Consider the following 19,552-nt stretch of genomic DNA (forward strand, 5'->3'; position numbering starts at 1 on the left):
ACGCTCATTGTGCTGAGGTAAAGCAATGATGAAGTGGTTGACCACCTAGTGGAGATGTTGTCCTGGAAGAGACTGCTAGGCTAACTGGCCAGAAGACACATATAACAAGGCCTATAGTCATCAGATGTCCACCAGAGGTCAGAAACTACATCTATTCACCATTGGCACCTGGCACTTCCAGGGAAACACACTGTGTTGTGAAACTATGTGACTCAAAAGACTACAGAAGTCTTCACTCTTATTCTGTTGGCCTCCTCTAGGATGGATTCTGTTTTCAGCAGCATTAAATAGACTCAGGGTAAACAGCTGTGATTCTGCACTGCTTTCCTTGACGATGGAAGAGGTAAAGTGGAGTGAGATAAAGCCCCAACCAATCAGCTTCTCTCATGTCACAGGTTGTGCATCAAAAATAATAGCGAGGAACTGATTGGTTGGTGCGTATCTCACTCCACTGAATCTCTCTACTAGGTTTGATGCATCTCTGCCTATGTCTCCACTTTCTCCAGCTATGGGGGTGACAATAACCCCGATATGTGAGCCAACATTGAATGGACCTCTGGAAAGTAAAAGCTTGACCTACGCTAAGTTCTCAGGACACTGCTGACCTCACAGCTACACGTGTATACAGAACGTTCCTTTCTGTGGTAATAAACCAGAATGAGAACAGATAACATTATAGTAATTTGTTACCACTTATAGGCCCTCATTCCAAGTTGATCGCTAGCTGCCGTTGTTCGCAGCACAGCGATCAGGCTAAAAATCGGCACTTCTGCGCATGCGTACGGGCCGCAGTACGCACGCGCGAAGTACTTTCACACAAAACTATGCAGTTTTACACAAGGTCTAGCAACGCTTTTCTGTCGCTCTGTTGATCGGTGAGTGATTGACAGGAAGTGGGTGTTTCTGGGTGGTAACTGACCGTTTTCAGGGTGTGTGCTAAAAAACGCAGGCGTGACAGGTAAAAACGCAGGCGTGCCTGGAAAACGGGGGAGTGACTGGCCGAACGCAGGGCGTGTTTGTGATGTCAAAACAGGAACTAAACTTTCTGCAGTGATCGCAAGGTAGGAGTAGGTTTGGAGCTGCTCAGAAACTGCATGAATATTTTTTCGAGCAGTTCTGCTAACCTTTCGGTCGCACTTCTGCTAAGCTAAGATTCACTCCCAGAGGGCGGCGGCTTAGCGTTTGATCTGCTGCTAAAAGCAGCTAGCGAGCGATCAACTCGGAATGAGGGCCAATGTACAGTAATGAGCTGAACCATAGTTTGTTTACCTGAACTCACCCAGGCTTACTGATTATATAAGATATTCTATGGATTCTTATTGTTATTTGCATAGTGTGTGTGTGTGTGTGTGTGTGTGTGTGTGTGTGTGTGTGTGTGTGTGCGCGCGTGCGTGGTTGCGATGGTCCCCGAGCACCTCCAGTCTTACTGCATATAGATTTTTTTCAGAAGCCGTGGAAACAGTTTGCTATCTTTGCTTTCAGTTCTAGATTGGTATCTGAAATGCACTCCGGAGCCTCAATAAAGTGCTTGTGAATTTAATTTAAAGGAAACAAGCAAAACAAATCTCTTAGGGAAGAATGTGAAAATAATGAAATATTTTCCCAGCAGGTTAGCTGAGGCAATTGTGTTGTTGCCATAGGAAATCACGTTCCGTCAGGTCATTACCATCGTAACGAGCCTTTGGACCAACTGTCATGGCCACGGAACACTGCATTTGTGCTGGGTACATTAGTTTACATTTCAGCTTCATGGAGAATGAAGAAATTATTGTGGATTATTTGCTTGTTGTTAAAATAATATTAAATGCTCTGGGATTCTTACCTAAAAGTTTAACTGGTGAAGTAATATTCATGTTGTAGCGCCTGTCGCAGAGGTCTACATACCGTATGTACCTGCTAATGCTCTAGAACTGCAATATTGATTGGACAATGGAAATGCATAACTATATATATATATACCCGGACTTTCCAGTGGCTGCCACACACCAGATCCTACATTACAAGTAGGAAGAATTTCTGTGGTAAAACAAAGGGCAAGAGGCGTCTCCTAGTGCAATATAATAGTGACTTCTTCTAGAGTATATAGCTGTAATGACCACACGTACCATAAATGGGTGGTCTTCTGTATGCCGAATGTTGGGATCCCGGCGCACAGTATACCGGCGCCGGAATCCCGACACCCGGCATACCGACAACTATTCTCCCTCGTGGGGGTCCACGACCCCCCTGGAGGGAGAATAAAATAGTGTGGTGCGCGTAGCGCGCCACCGTGCCCGCAGCGTGTCGAGCGCAGCGAGCCCGCAAGGGGCTCCTTTGCGCTCGCCACGCTGTCGGTATGCCGGCGATCGGGCTCCCGGCGCCGGTATGCTGGGCGTCGGGAGCCCGAGCGCCGGCATACCGTACGACACCCCCATAAATTAACCCAAAGAAGTTCCTTGGGTGTATGTGCTTTGTGATAAATGAGAACCAGGGCCCAATCTCACTTCATTCACTACATATATCACATAAGTACAAAAAAAACAAGTGACAGAAAATATAGTGCAGTATATTTTTTTTTAAAAAGTACATTTATTACAAATAAAAAATATTAAGCGTACATTGAACAAATGAACAGATTATATCAGTGTATAATGAGCTTATCTGAGCCAAACTGACATCAGGAATAGGAGGTCCCAAAACCAGGAGCAGGCTCAACGCGTTTCGTCCCTCTCTATCAACCAGGACATCATCAGGACTAGCCAATCAGCTCCTAACTGCCATATTACATGCTTTGTTTGAAAAATGACACTTAGGAGCTGATACTCCTAAGTACTTAGGTACTTTATCATCATGCAATTTATCACTCTCCAAGGCTTGATAAATCTGGGCCCTAGAGTGGAATCTGTGCAAGTCTCGATGGTGCTTCTAATGGTTGCGAATCCACAAAATGGCCATCGCATTCCTTGCACATTCAGACCCACGTTTGTACACCAGGTGAACGGCTTTTACTGGCATTAGCATAAAGTCATAAACACAGCTGTGACAAATGACACTAAAGCAGTTACAGCGGCGTTCTGTTCATTGTATCTCAATTTGTGCGTCACTGCAATGTTTCATATTCATTCTGATAATCTCATAGAAACATCGAATGTGACGGCAGATAAGAACCATTTGGCCCATGTAGTCTGCCCCTTTTCCAACCATATTGTTGCCTCCAACCTTATTTGATCCTGACTTTTTTTGTACGGATACTCTTAGGCCTATCCTATGCATGTTTAAATTGTTATACTGTATTATCCTCTACCACCTCTGATGGGAGGCCACTCCACTTGTCCACTACCCTTTCTGTAAAGTAATTTTTATCCTCAAATGTCCCCTGTACCTCCTTCCCCCCAGTTTCAGTGCATGTCCTCATGTTCTAATACTTCTCTTCCTTGAGAACAATCAGAGTCAAAACAATGGTCTGCTATAGGCTGACAGTAGGGTTGCATGGGAGCCTTGTATACGTTAGTCACAATATCAGTTATGTAAGACTTAAATTCAACCATATACACCAGACTAAACAGAATTTCTTATGCTTCTCCATCCTTATAAGACGGTCATCAATGGCTATATAAAGGTCTATTCTATCGAACTATTCTTTAAGTGTAGGTGGAGAAGTGGCCCTCCAATGAACTGGGATTACCGCCTTAGCCGCATTGTTGAGAAATATAAGAAGGGGATTTCTTAAAGGTCATCACAGAACCAGGGTACAGGTTTAAGAGCCAGAAAGAGGGATCTGTTGGAACATCACTACGCATGAGTGTGGTAGGTAGAAATATTACCTTCTCCCAAAAGGTATCCGGATGGTAGTTCGAGAGTCAATAGGATGACCACTATTGGTCAACATGGACAAGGTCAACACAGTAAAATGGAAAAAAAAAATATTTTTACGTTTTTCATACATACCATCCACATGGACTACGACTGGGAATAGTAACCTGTGCCGAGCGTAGTGGTAGCGAACTGAGGCACCTTGCCTGCAGCATTGTGAGCGAAGAGAGCCATCCACAGGGGCGCGGTGCACTAACTGGTGTTCCTGGTCATGTTACGCAAAAAAAAAGACACCAAAAACATTCAAAAATCTCACGTTGACCTTTTCATGTGTCGACTTTTCTCCCATGTTGACCTAGTCAATGTTGACCAGTAGCGGTCAACCTATTGACTATCGACATTATCCAGGTCGACCCATTGATCCATAATCCTCCCAAAAAAGGGCAGAAAGTTTGGCAGTCCCACCAGATATGGAGCAGAGATCTCTTTGCCATATTACATCTCCAGCATCTGTCAGAAACCCCAGTGTACATTCTTGCCAGAGAATGGGGGGCACCGGTACCAGCATGAGAGACATTGACATAAAGTTTCTATTACAGAATAATTTATAGAGCAAAAGAAAGTAGAACAAGATTTTTTTTGCCAGTCATTCGCATCCACATGGATCTACAAGTCAGGTTCCCAATGTCATTCGCATCCAACTCAATCTGCAATCACCGGTGACCGTAGGAGGTGTCTAAAATGTATGTTCAATCAAAAGTTTTTAGCTCCTTTAAAGTTAATGATTCAGACACAAAGTGACCAGGCACTTGTTTTCAGAATGGGCCAGGGGTCTACTGCAGGCCAATCTTACATCTCCACTTTGAACCAAGTGCTTAAAATACATGTAAAATCCCATTTCATTGTCAGTCGAGCCCATTTGGCCTACAAATCAACAGATTAAGACACCCCTCAACATGTGACAACTCCCTCTGTGACCAAAATTTGGGTTGTCAAACTGAGGGGGGAAATACAGTGGAAAACCTGGGCTGCCTCCTTAATGTGTTCCAATGAGCCAACGTAGGGCCAATAGTGGGGTGTGATATGATGGGTACTTTGGATCTCCAAGCTAATATCCACATAGTAGCTGTACAGGAGTGATTTTCCAAAGTGACCCCCTATTTACAACTCCAGATCTCGTCCAGTCCATAACCCAAGCTAGCATAACAGCATCATAGAATATATGAAAGTGTGGACGCTGAAATCCCCCCCATGTGCTTACATCTAAACAGTAAAGCAGGGTCTCCGACCTCCCCATACAAATTACCTCACCAGCTCCAGCAAATCTCTTAATCACTGTTTAGGGACATGGATGGGAAGTATTTGTAATAAATAAAGAACTCTTGGGAGAATGTTCATTTTAACAACATTAAACCTACCTAACCAGGAGAAGATTCTGTTGTGCACATCCCTAAACTCGCTCCGAAATATATGAAGCAGAGGGCGAAAACTATCATCGAAAAGTCAGTCCCTATTTAATTTAATCCCGAGATATTTAAGACTAGATAGTTGCCAGGAGAATGCAAAAGACTATTTCAGAGTGTCAGTACTATCACTATATTGCACATGCAAATTTTCTATCCACAAACCTATTAGAGAATCAAAACTGACCGAGTTCTTGTAAAGACTAAAAGCTGCATTTTACATCATGTCTAATTTAAGTTGTATTCTCCAAAGCATTGAACCAGTTTGACGTACGTTAATATAGGTGAGACTCATTATCAAGGCTTTATAAAGAAGTATTTATTTGAGAGTAGTAATCATTTACTAACTGGATTTAAACTCTTGGCCACTTGACAAGTAGGTATGTGCGAAACCAGGTACCACAATAGCTGAGAGCTATATGAACATAGCAATGAAGATATGTATTTATTTACCATCCTAGAAAGACCAAATATCCATTTGGAGAAGTAATATATGAACGAATTTGCTGGTTGCTTTGTTTTTTTATATTGTTTTAGGATTGCATTAAAAAAAACAGCCTTGATTATTGATTCAATAAGATTTATTAAGCGAAAATAGGTTTAAAAGTAAATCATAGTAAATACACCTAATATAGAATTTTAATGACGTGAGAGTCATGTGATCAGATCCATCCATGTGACATTCTATTTGGTTATACCCCTCAGTGCTGCCGAACCTCCTGGCTAATGAAAATGGACAATCGTGTTTGGATTGGGGGCACCTATCCCCAAACAGGCTTGGACTGGCCCACAGGGGTATAGGGGAAACCACCGGTGGGCCCTACTGCCTGGGGCCCCACCCTCTGCTCTAAGGATCAGGTTCCAGACTGTGCACTTGAAATATACATTATACATATGTTACCTTATACTGGACTATGGTGTATTTTCCACAGTGCATTGCTGTTATTAATCTGGTACATTATCATGCATGCAGCAGCTGTATTACTGTATATATTTATGAAGGGGCCCGGACACTGCACTCTCTAATGGAAGGTCAAACCAATGAGGTGGCAGGCCACACCCCTTTTCAGACTGGCCACACCCCTAACATGGGCCCCATACCACTGAATTCCCCCGGTGGGCCCTACATGCCCCAGTCCGACACTGTCCCCAAAGCAGAATTGTCTTGGGTTCTGCTGTGTACAATAGGGATGTCAACAAGAAGATTAGGAGTAGGAAGGTCAGACAAAATTCTGACCCAACGACTTGACTTTCCCTCTTTGCTCACAAAATGTTTTCCCATAAAAAATCAGAATATCAGAATTCCTCAAATTTGGTGCATGTCCAAAACATAGGTAGTCATCCACGCCAATGAACAGACATAACTTTAAAAAAATAAATAATAATAATATATATATTTTTTTTACAATACTATGAAACATTTTTTCAAATGAAATATAGTAATAAAAAATGATAAACTTCTAGAAAAGGAAAAATAATTACAACCGAATTGGAAGGCATTATTTCATGTAACAAATGTACTTTAGAAATAACAAAGCACACACGCAGAATAAAGCTATGGCGTTATATGTTGTTTGTCTTCTCCAGGTCCCAGAATGCCATTTAGCAGGGTATCCTGTGTGTCATCACCCTAATTCTTTGGAGGATTCCCATTTCTGGAGGTGAGAAGTGTGTTGCCATACAGGAATCCAAATACTCGAATGTAGCTGAGAATCACATTAGCACTTTCTTTGATGGACCCATAAGACGTGACAAGAAGAAGCATGGGGTGACCCTTGGCTTAAACGCTGCAACCCTTCAGCCTCAAAGTTTATGATCGTTAATGTGTGTGGAGTTTTATTTTATGATTGTGAGTTACTATTGTAGCTCCTGGACCCTCTGTCTTTCAATGTTATCCACAATGATGTATTACTTACTCAGTTTATGTATTTCTGAATGGCTATTGGGGAAAAAATTTGGATGTTAAAAAAATCTAAGACATTGATTTTGTTCTTGATTGTGAAAGGTAGAAAGTAATGATGACTTCAAATATCATTACAATTTATATGACAGAAATATTGCCATTAAATACTGAAGCAAAGTTAAAATGCTTTGCTGTACTCCAGAACATAGCACAGCCGTCTAACATCAGTCCAAAGTCTTATTTTTTGCTTTTATTAGTCCACCTTTAAAATGATACTGACCTTTTGTTCCCTTCATTTACTTTGACTCAAAGACTGAATGATAAAGGCTAGAATCACTTGTACTAGACTTTGAAGTTAGGCCTCTAGATACTGTCTTGACATCTCTTGGTGGACACCAAAAAGTTTGTCTGGTTCCTGACATTAGATATGTACAACAGTCTATTGCAACTGTTATAATTCTTTTGGTACGGGACCCAGAAAACTCTTTTATTCCCAACATGGCTCTTGGACACATAATAAATAAACCAGCATTTCTCAAAGCAGACTTCGCTTCACCTCTAGAGCAGCAGTGTCATAGCGATTGACACAACCAACTTTTGTTATTTCTGCTGCCAGACAGTGGGACTACTCACTACTCCATCTATGGGGCAGCACGAGACATAGGGGTCAATTTATTAAGACTTGGATGGAGATAAAGTGGGTGAAGATAAAGTACCAGCCAATCAGCCCTTAACTACCATGTCTGTCACAGACTGGGTTTGAAAAATGACAGTTATGAGCTAATTGGTTGGTATTTTATCTCCGTCCACTTTATCTCCATCCAAGGATTAGTAAATAGACCCCATAATCCTCTAATTAGAGAACTAGTAGCACTGGGCAGGCAGTAGCAAAATCTTAATCTGTCTTGCGGATATAAATACATGGAACAGATGGAATTATTGCAGACTCTACAAGGTAAGATGATCTACCCAACGTCTCATGTCTGACCACCTCCTGCCAACCCAATGTCATGTCTTAAGCAGAATTATCTGCTAATTGTTCACTCAAATCACACCTGTACCCTGGCGGCAACTGCTAGCTCATGACTATCCATCTACTGTATGTGTTATTATGCCCAACTGTATGAATAAAGAGTGATGATGATGATGATGATCAAAGCACAATGTGTTAACCAAAAGGTACAATGGTGGTCATTCCGAGTTGTTCGCTCGGTAATTTTCTTCGCATCGCAGTGATTTTCCGCTAATTGCGCATGCGCAATGTTCGCACTGCGACTGCGCCAAGTAAATTTGCTATGCAGTTAGGTATTTTACTCACGGCATTACGAGGTTTTTTCTTCGTTCTGGTGATCGTAATGTGATTGACAGGAAGTGGGTGTTTTTGGGCGGAAACTGGCCGTTTTATGGGTGTGTGTGAAAAAACGCTGCTGCTTCTGGGAAAAACGCGGGAGTGTCTGAAGAAACGGGGGAGTGTCTGGGCGAACGCTGGGAGTGTTTGTGACGTCAAACCAGGAACGAAACTGACTGAACTGATCGCAGTTGCCGAGTAAGTCTGGAGCTACTCAGAAACTGCTAAGAAGTGTCTGTTCGCAATTCTGCTAATCTTTCGTTCGCAATTTTACTATGCTAAGATTCACTCCCAGTAGGCGGCGGCTTAGCGTGTGCAAAGCTGCTAAAAGCAGCTTGCGAGCGAACAACTCGGAATGACCACCAATATTTTTTAACACTGTAGCTTTGCCACCATCACAGTGAAAATGGATGAATGCAATGACGGTAATAGCATGTGATGGATGCCATTACACGTCTTATGGAAGAGGATTTATTTTTTTTGAGTGCAGTAGACCCCTTGTGAGACCTGAGATGGAATTATTGAACCCAAAAATTCCTAAACTGTACCACATTCTAAAGGGAAAGTTATACAATATTATGCAGCATCTTTCAGCTGAGCTTATTTTGTAATCCTCTACATATGGCAAATAAAAATGTAAACGGTCTTATATAAAAACACAACACAAAAACAATCAAAAAGTGGAAGCTTTTTTTTTAATATTGCTCTACCATCATCCTGAAAGGAATAATAATTTGACTTACACATCTGAACTGATTGAAGTTACAGAGTCATGTCTCCTTTTTGCATTTAACAATATATACAATATAAAATAAATACATTTACACAAATGGACATATTTCTGGAGCACATGGTATGGTACACAGCACAAAAATATACAGTTGATTGTTTTACAGATGTGAAGCCCATCGATATCTATAAACATGGTTTTATTTGTTAATTCTGGCTATATTGCAACTCCTGGAGTATTATAATCATTTTATCATAATTATTATTATTTTTTATTCATCTTTTTTATTTTCCTTCAACGATCCTTGCACATTAGACTGCCCTCAGATGTTTTTCCTAGGCAGGTAAACAGAGAAGTTTAAATAATTAAAATACAATCACCGACACCCATTTTCTCTTCCATAAGAAAAATAGCAGTTTAAATTTTTTATATGCTTTTTTTTTACATCGTTTAAATGCAAAATAGTGTAATAAATACAACTTTCCAATTTGTTTGAGATAACGAGTGTGACTCTTCACAAACACGCAATCATATTGCTTTAAATAAGAAAAGAACAAATAATTTAATTTAAAAATTAAGTTAAAACTCTAAATAATTTAAATTTAAAAATCATAATCCCTTTATATTATTATTATTATTATTTTTTTTTTTACACCCCATGCTATTTATGTAGTATTGACAGAAACATAAATTAACAATAAATCACACAAGGTTTTCATATAAATTAGTATTCTTGCCTGTTCAGGTCTACCGGATCTATTGCACCCATGTCCGGATAGACGCCGGACCAAATGCAGCTCTGAGAACAATATTGAGAACAATGTTTGCAGATTTTTAACGAGATCTGACACACCACTATGTAACTATATCTAGTATATGATTGCCATCATTGAGTGGATTACAGTTACTCAATTTTTACATATTTCCAATTATAATCCAACAGGTTTGCTTATGTGTGCAGCTATACCCAAGTACAGACAGCTAATACAGTGAAATAGATGTGTACAGTATAAGTTGTATTGTTCAATACATTTACATATATATATATTGCTACGAAAAAAAAACGAAACCTGGAAATAAAATATTTTTAACATTAAAATAAATATTCTCATTCAATCAGCACCTTTTATTTTTCTCCAAGGAGTATTTCAATTTAGTTACTTATATAGGGATGTGCCAATTTCTGAATACCTATCTGAGCTATACATTTCAAGGTACTCAACCTCCTGAATGAATTGTTAATGATGAGTAATCTAGAACCACACTACAGTCACTTCTCTACAGAGAAACCACAATCTACAATATAATCCTTATATAACTATTATTTATAGAATCAGGCTGCTGTGTTTCACCAACCCATTGAATTCTGTATAAAGCACACAGATTAGCAATAGATTTGGGAATTTGTATGCAACTAAAAAAAAAAAAAATCTGACATAAAATAAAATGTTTTTTTACAACAACACAGAGCGAGTTATTAACATCTGAGATGATTCAGAAGAAGCCATATTTACATCACTTGAAAATTAAGCTTGGTTAAACGTAGAAGTAGAAGATATTTTTGGCGTTCTGTTAAGAATAATTTTAAAAGTTTTATTTTATTTTATTTTTTCTTTGAAAGCCTCTTGTTGTGTGGTTTCTCAATTGGATTTTTAATCTGCCGAGGAGTAGTATTTAGGATAAGACTATTACCAGGAAGCCACAGATTAAACTCCTGTATGCTCCTGAGGAATTGTACATCCAATATTGCCTCTAATTCTACCCTGTGTATAAAGCGCACGTCACAAGAATCAAACAACCACGAGGAGAACAGGACGACAAGCTTTGTAAATGCAGCTGACAAAAGAAAAAAGATTGGAAAAAAAGCACAACAAACTGGAAACATTGAAAAGCAGAACTATGTTTCTTTTTGTTGATTAAGATTACAATTTTAATTACATTTGTGTACATATAATATGGGCGTTTCACATGATACAGGGAGCAACTATTAACACTGGTATACTGGCAGAGCGTGTTGATGTATCATAGGTAACTGTAAATTTGTGAGCGGGATAGGTGTGGGAGATTACATTAGATTACACCTTTCAACAGTCTCATACTGAAATGGCTATCATGCTGCAACAACAGGGGTAGGAAATCACATTGACTGCTTTAGCGATTCGTATAAAGTTGCTGTTTAAGAAGAAATTACTAATGTTTACAATTATTTTTCATTTTATTCATTTTTCATTATATATGTATATATATATATATATATATATATATATATATAAATCAGACGGTAATTTATTGCTGGCCTTTATCTTACCGGCAAAATTATTTTACATTTCTTATTTTTATTTATTTATTTTTTTTAGATTTTTTTGATTACAATTGATAACTGAAGTTTATCTATTTTTAAGACACCTTAGCAAATTGCAAGCGTCCTCACGGGGAATGGTACGCACATTAGACTACTTATATACATTGCAGGTGTAATCTAATATTGTATTAAACATAACAGGTACACTAGGCTTTACATTTTAAGAAACAGAATTTTTTTTTTTCGAACCAGACTGGCACACAACATTAATTGCATCCGTGGTAATATGCACCATCCTTCAACTATTGCTTGAATAAGAGACATATCCACATAGTAATCAGTAAATGGCTGAAAAGTGGTAAAGCTGGTACAAAACAACCTCTATTTATAACAATAAATCAAAAACCTTTCTTTTAAAAACAAACAAACCCTTCCATAAGGATTTAGTTGTCCTTATTAATTGTTCATTGCTCAAACCAAAAATGCATTTTTGTATTGTATTAATATTATTATTTTTATTAATATCATTATTATTATTTTTATTAATGTTATTTTTTTATTTTTTGTAAGTAATATTGCATGGATGAATAAAGCTTAAAACGATTCCCTGAAAAAATCACATAGTACTTAACCGAGAAATATCTGGAAGACTTCAAAAAACAATAAAGGAATCAAGTGGCTGGGTGGCCTGGATGGAAAATAAAATGCAACGAAGCAGCCAATGACATGTCGCTCAGGTAGTCAAATTACAGACTGCTCCCGTGGAATCCTACTAGCGCAATCAGTCATTGTTTATACTATACGCAAGATATGATTTTTCTCAGTGATTCCTTTTGTTATTGGGGGGGCATTGTGGTCCGTGTTAAATTCAGTGGCATCCTATGGATTTCTGTCCTTTGGCAGGGCTGGCTTCCATCTCTCTTAATTAAAGACTTTTTAATTTTTTTTGTTACTTTATTTTAAGTTCAGCAGCAAAAAAAAAAGTGGGAGCGGAAAATTCTGCACCGTTAAAATGCAGGAGGAAAAGTCGAGAGCTGCTCCAGTCTTGCTGCTATTTATCAGTGCAGTCACTTGCATTTAATTCAGTACATTATTTGCAGAAACAATGAGACATATTTTTCCCTTATCCTATCAATGGCGCTGAGAGGCCACCACAGGTGCTTTTAGTCAGACCTTGGCCTCGAGCATTTCCAGAAAAAGTTTGTGCATAGGAACTTTTCCTTCCAGTTTGATGTTGTAGAAATGTTGGACGGCCTTGGTGGAGGTTTGTCGGAGCAATGGCAAAGTCATCAGTAGTTTTCCGGCCCGGCGGGGGTCTTCAATGTGTTGGCCAGCTTCGTAATCCTGCAGAGCCTCATGTAAGACGTCTTGAAGTTTTTGAACTGCTTCTACATCTTCTATATGCATGGAGTCTGAAAAAAAAAAAAAAAAAAAAATATTGAGCGATAATCCTGATTTCAATTATTAAAGGGACACTAGTCAAAACTTGAGGATAATGTAAATGTTTTAACAGTAAACAGACCACCCAAAGACGTAATCTTAGACCTTCCAAAGTCTTGTTGGCCAGAATGTCACTAAATAGTAAATTTGCAGTTGCTATCTATGTAGAGATGACTATCGATGGTTGGTTACCAATGGGCAATGGTTTTGCAGTCGATGGCGGAGATCCGATGGATCTCCGCTATCAGTGGCAGAGCAGGTGGTAAGAACAGAGCTTAGCCCCTCCAGCCAGTTGTGGATTGGTAATGACTGACCCACTGTCTGCCATTCCCTACGGGAGCAATGTCCATCGATAGGTGCAAACCATCCATGGTTCTACGTCAATAGTTTAATGCCACTGATGTTAATCAGAGATGGCATCATTGATGGTGATCCCTATATCTGAGTAGCTTAATTAGCTGATAGTGTTATCTGCAGCCACAGCATCCTAGGCCACGCTAATTGAAATGCTTTACATGTAACTGAGACGTAACAGCTGTGCGCAGCCTGTGCCGGGGCGCGGTGAACCTACACATACAGACTGCAAGAAATACATTTATTTTGTAAAATGTAATACATATTAAAAGCTTACAACACAGAGAACCACATTTTATGTGACGGCATGCCTTTAAACAGTTTAATTCATCCCTTTATGAATTTGCAATTGTGCTAAAGCAACAGCGCGCAGAGGAAACGCTGCAGCCTTTATCTCATGCCTGTCACTAGTAAGAGAGTGGCACGACAGCCGCACCGATGTGATAGAAAGGTTTATTCTGTCTCCGGCCAAGTTTCCAACTACTGTAACTAAGAAGGAGGCTCCCGGTACCTCGCAGGCTGCAGGTGACGGTGATAAGATCAGAGGGTCAATCTATTTTAAAATGATCTACATAGAACAATGACCTTATTGCTGATACCAAATTCTCTCTCGCGCTCTCTCTCTCTTTAAAGTCGCAGCAGCAATATTGCAAACTGCTAATTGCAAAATCAATTAGAAAAAAAATATTTCTAAAACCGGTCACGCATCCCCTGTCTCTCAGGGGGGCAATTTGGGCAGAAATTCTCATCTCACTTGAGCTGCGCCAAGTCACATGTCGTCATCCGCAAGTAGGCAATAGCAATCTGGTTTTTCATTTTTCAGCGTGGCTGAGCTCAGCCTGAGATTGATCGTCGCATATGGCCCCAGAAAACAAACTGTCAATACTTTGAATGCTTCAGAATTTGAACAAATAGCCGGCTGGCCATTGAAGGCTCATTGCATCCCATTTAACAGATTTTATTGACAGTTTCCTTCTTGTAATTAAAGGGAAAACTACTGGCCAGAAACCAAGATAAAGTTCAAAGAAAGGGTCAAAACAAAAGCAGATGGGGGGATGGGGGGGGGCACGGTGTGACTGTCACTGGCAGACGGCGTCAGAGCGTGTTATTGGCATACAGGTATCTGCTGATCAGAATGCGATTAAACACGGATCTATAGGCCAGTATATGCAAATGCTAAAAGGGACTTAAGGACCATAGAGAAACCATTAGGGCGACACAAAGAGAAAAGAACAAAGATGAACGATTATTACTTATCTCCCACCGTACAGCACTTTTAAGTTGCTCGTGTGGACTAAATGTTTTATTAACCCATCCCGCGCCACCTGTCTGCGACGTTAGGATCAGAGTCAATACATCTATAATCTCTACATTTTTACAGATCTTTTCTCCGCTAAGATTGATCAGTCGGACTAGATGATGCTGATAGCCCATTTGCGGACTGATCTGTAGATGGTCAGCTCTTGCGGACAGATATATACGACAGACATTCAGAATGTCCTCTGCATTATTACAGCTGGTAATGCTATAATTATCCTCTCATTTGTAGCTGATGCACAGGTCACGGTATGTTGACTTTGGTTGTGTCGTGCGTGTTTTTTGCACTGCGCATACCCTTGCACTAAACAAACCCTACTGCGGGCGATGGAGTTGTACGCCACTCAGATGCATCTCAACTTGCAGCTGACGGGGGGGCGTAACTGGGTGGCAATGGCATTTGCTCATGTAAGCATGATTTAGAGACACAGAACTGCGACGTATGTATGTACATGGCTGATTTCAGACGTATGATCACTAAGGATAGTGCTAGTCCAAGTGCGCACTTAGAACGATGATGACTATTAATAGGTGTGGACCAAACACAGGGATGTGCAAAATGACACTGAAACAGACTGTGCCCACTATAAAACAGTGGCGCCATCCTGCACCAGATATTACGCAGCAATACAGCACATAACGCTAATTAATACAAATCTCCGAGAGATACCAACCAAGCTTGTGCATTCTAGGTGTACCATATTCCCCCCGGAGGTGTAATTCCGCCTATGTACAACGGTAACAGAAGGGAAGCAGAGGGGCATTTACAGTCATGTTCCAGAGGGCAAATTTTTGTCATAGTAGGGTATATTTATCAAAAACAATTAGCGGATATCCCTAAAAAAATATATAAAAAATTTTTAGGCTGAAATCATAAATTTGAAGCACTCCTAGAGAGAGTATCTGCCCGAATCTCAATTTTTAGTAAATCAGAAAAGCAGCCCTCTATGGGTAAAGGCACTGAGGAGTGAGGGGGCACACATGTGCACTTTACCCAATCCGCTTGTGGAGGGATCTGGCGAGGGCTCGTATAAGTTGCCTTTGCGGTACTGCTTAGCTGCCTTTGCCGCAAAGCAAAGTCTTTTTTCACAATTTTTTGAGGATGGGGGTGTTTATGCCTTCCTGCATTTGACCATGCCACCCCCAGCACCCAGGCCCGCAGCCACCCTCAACGGCCTTGTCTGTGGGGGCTGCTATAGTGTGAGATTTACCAAACTCTGGATGGAATGTAAAACCTTCTGGTACTTGGCTCAGTTCTCAGATGGCATTACCTATAGGAGCCGACGGGCTACTCTAACACATATTTTTATAGCGAGGGATCCTCAGAGTTTCTACGTAAGCCCCCACTGATGCATGCACAGTCTGACGGCTGGCTGGGTCCAAACCCGGGAGTAAAGGGGCAGCGTAAGCTATCCCTCTGCTTCCAGTTCTTCACTGGGCAGGATCTCCTATCGGAGCCCATATACTGGCAAGAGATTATTGCTAAATTCTCGTTGGAATTTACTTATTATTATGTTATCCAAAGGGCATAAAAAATGCAGACTATGATAAATATGCCCCATAACCTTCCTAGGCTGTTTAATGGCCCTTCCCTGATCCATTTGTCAATGGAAAACCCCCAGTAAGATGCACATGTGATAGAGTCATTTTGGGCCCATCAGGGCTCTCTGGGCCCTTGCGAGAGCCTAGGGTGACTAACGGGCACTACAGCTTAGGCCACAGTGCGTACATTCGTGTGCTTTAGTGATGTAGGGTAATAACCTGTTTGCATTATCTAGTGCACAAAAAAACACCAGGCACCACCCAAGGCTGAAAAAGCCGCCCCAACCTGCAAACACCTGGCCCCTGTGCTCTAATGCACTTATAGCACCTTCAATATATACATACATTTAGTGTTACCGAGGTGATGAGTGAGCGGAGATTGCCCTCCTGCAATGCATAGCTGTATAAGATAACAAAGAGAAGTTGCAATATGGGGATGCGGGTGACCTACCTGAGTTAGCGAGGGCTATCGCTTTGAGAGTTACAAACTCCTCCTTCTCCAGCTTCATGCACTTATACTTCTTGACAAGCTGCAGGATGGCGTTGTTCAGCTCCAGTAGCCCTGCCAGCTTCGACTGGTCTTCGTCCATGATGTAGTCTTCAGCATACACCAACTCATCCTCGAATGAGAGGGACCGGTAGACGATGCCAAGTATCAAGATCTCCATCCATGCGCTCTGCAGGAGGCTCATCTGGTCGGCGAGGGACAAGGTGGAGAACCCTGAAGTGAGGAGAGGAAAGGACAAAAGTTTAATAAACTCCCAGCATTGCGCTGATCTACAATGACCGCGCAAGAAGCACACCGATGGCCAATAACCACCCATGAAGCACACCGATCGCCAATAACCATGCATGAAGCACACCAATGGCCAATAACCACTCATGAAGCACACCGATGGCCAATAACCATGCATAAAGCACACCAATGGCCAATAACCACTCATGAAGCACACCGATGGCCAATAACCATGCATAAAGCACACCAATGGCCAATAACCACTCATGAAGCACACCGATGGCCAATAACCACTCATGAAGCATACCGATGGCCAATAACCACTCATGAAGCACACCAATGGCCAATAACCACTCATGAAGCACACCGATGGCCAATAACCACTCATGAAGCATACCGATGGCCAATAACCACTCATGAAGCACACCAATGGCCAATAACCACGCATGAAGCACACCGATGGCCAACGCCGTTCCCCTCATCTCAGTGTTACGTTAGTGCTTTATAGATTCCTTTCACATATCACAAGGCGGTCTTCCAATCGGCTGCGTGTACAATACTCTTGAGACATTGACGTTTGACAGCGTAAGACATAATTAGGAGCATATAAAAATCAATGACAATTCCGGTTTATCTACTATGATTAAGCCACTAGAGAAACATTATTGTATTTTTGTTTATGAAATTAGATATTTATATTTGTGTTTTATACTGTAGTGCTGCAGAGTATTACTAGTAGTAATAGATGCGGTTACTGTCCCCATAGCAGATCCTAGAGGTGGTCCTCACTTTCTCGCTACACTTTATGTCTACAGTACTAGGGGTCTATGTACTAAGCCTTGGAGAGAGATATAGTACCAGCCAATCAGCTCCTAGCTGCCATGTTACAGGCTGTGTTTGACAAATGACTGTTAGGAGCTGATTGGTTGATACTTTATCTCTCTCCAAGGCATAGTACATCAGCCTCTTAATCTGCTTCATCGCAGAACAATACCCAGACCTGCAATGTCGGATCACATTCTCACCGCACATATATTTCTCTTAGCCTCAGTCGCTGCCAAGTCCAATTGCTGCCCAAATATAACAATAAGCAGCCAGACTGAGCAATGAGAGAGAATCAGCAACAATCTACTCATCAGCCAGACAGTGAGTGGCTGTCTGCATGCTGATTGGTGGCTGGCTGGAGCTAGCTACCAATCAGAGTGCAGCATTCTCTTCCTTTGTCCAGCTTGCAGCCAGACAGCAAACGGCTTTCAGCTTGCTGATTGGAAGATGGTTGGAGCTCTCCAGCAATCAGAGTGCTGACATCCAGTCACTGTATGGCAGAGTGTGGAGAGATGGTGTAGCTTGCTGATTGGAAGATGGTTGGAGCTCTCCAGCAATCAGAGTGCTGACATCCAGTCACTGTATGGCAGAGTGTGGAGAGATGGTGTGTGACTGCAGGAGAGGTAAGTTATGAACTTTAATCGTCACTTTATTTATGTTCCTGGCTGATCTGTAGCCTCTGCAAAACGCATTTAGAAACAGCCGTGGCTCCGGAACCCGCTACATGACTGCGAGATCGGGAGTTAATAGACGGTACATGCATTAGACCAGACTGTTAATGTTTCTCCGTCACATTACAAGCATCAGCGCTATATACAGTGGGAAATGATTTCCCTGGCCTGTTGGTAAAGTACATAAGTTTGCCAATTGGCACCCGACAATGACAGGACTTAATAAACCCATCAACAGGGATTAGAAGTGATTTTCTTAAGGGGGTCTTAAGACACGTCTGGAGAGTGAACGAGCGTACACAGAGAGAAGCAACGCATGTCGTATCCGCAACTGAGTTTTACCGACTTTCCGCTAACAAAATGTTCTATGGAGACAGATAAAGTAAAAAAACAACAACAATCTGCTCCTAACTGCCATGTTACAGGTTGTGTTTGAAAAATGACAGTACAGAGCTGATTGGTTAGACTTAGTACATCCGCCCATGTGTGCAAAAAAAATAAAAAGGTTGGAAAATAATGAATTAAAGGGTATCGCTGATTCGCAAAGAGCAGAAGCAGCCATTTTCTTGGGGACAAAGGCAGGCTATCAAACCATTAGGAACCAACCACATTGCTGAGGCATGAGGTATTTAGTGCCTCATGCCTCTATAATATTGCTAGTTTCTAATGAAATGATAGGCTGATTGTTGATTTTGCCAACAAAATAGTGACTATTCTGTTGGCAATGGGCCTAATTCAAGGTTGACTGCAAAACAACATTTTCCTCTAATGGTCAAAACCATGTGCACTGCAGGGGAGGCAGATGTAACATGTGCAGAGAGAGTTAGATTTGGTTGGGGTGTGTTCAAACTGAAATCTAAATTGCAGTGTAAAAATAAAGCAGCCAGTATTTATCCTGCACAGAAACAAAATAACCCACCCAAATCTAACTCTCTCTGCACATGTTACATCTGCCCCACCTGCAGTGCACATGGTTTTGACCATTAGAGGAAAATGTTGTTTTGCAATCAACTGAATTAGGCCCAAAATCAATAATCAGGTACACTTTAATTGCTAATGCTGCTAGAATTTTCATTGAGCTTTTTGTTATTACAGAGTACCTAAATGTTACAATGAATCCTCACGCTGT

The 19,552-nt window shown here is 41.0% G+C and overlaps 1 protein-coding gene across 13 annotated transcripts in view; it reads right to left on the reverse strand.

The window, feature by feature from the left end:
• Positions 1 to 9,192: 9,192 nt before the first annotated feature.
• Positions 9,193 to 19,552, reverse strand: part of ESRRG (estrogen related receptor gamma) — a 1,264,625-nt gene continuing 1,254,265 nt past the window's right edge. For all 13 annotated transcript variants that reach the window (XM_063919111.1, XM_063919106.1, XM_063919101.1 and 10 more), the window contains 2 exons: positions 16,643 to 16,912; positions 9,193 to 12,950 (listed from right to left, as the gene is read on the reverse strand). In XM_063919111.1, coding sequence (XP_063775181.1) covers positions 12,706 to 12,950; positions 16,643 to 16,912 — 515 coding nt within the window. In that variant the 3' untranslated portion in view covers positions 9,193 to 12,705. The remainder of the gene's footprint in view (positions 12,951 to 16,642; positions 16,913 to 19,552) is intronic.

The sequence above is a fragment of the Pseudophryne corroboree genome, chromosome 4 (assembly GCF_028390025.1).
Source record: "Pseudophryne corroboree isolate aPseCor3 chromosome 4, aPseCor3.hap2, whole genome shotgun sequence".
Classification (NCBI taxonomy): Eukaryota; Metazoa; Chordata; class Amphibia; order Anura; family Myobatrachidae; genus Pseudophryne; species Pseudophryne corroboree.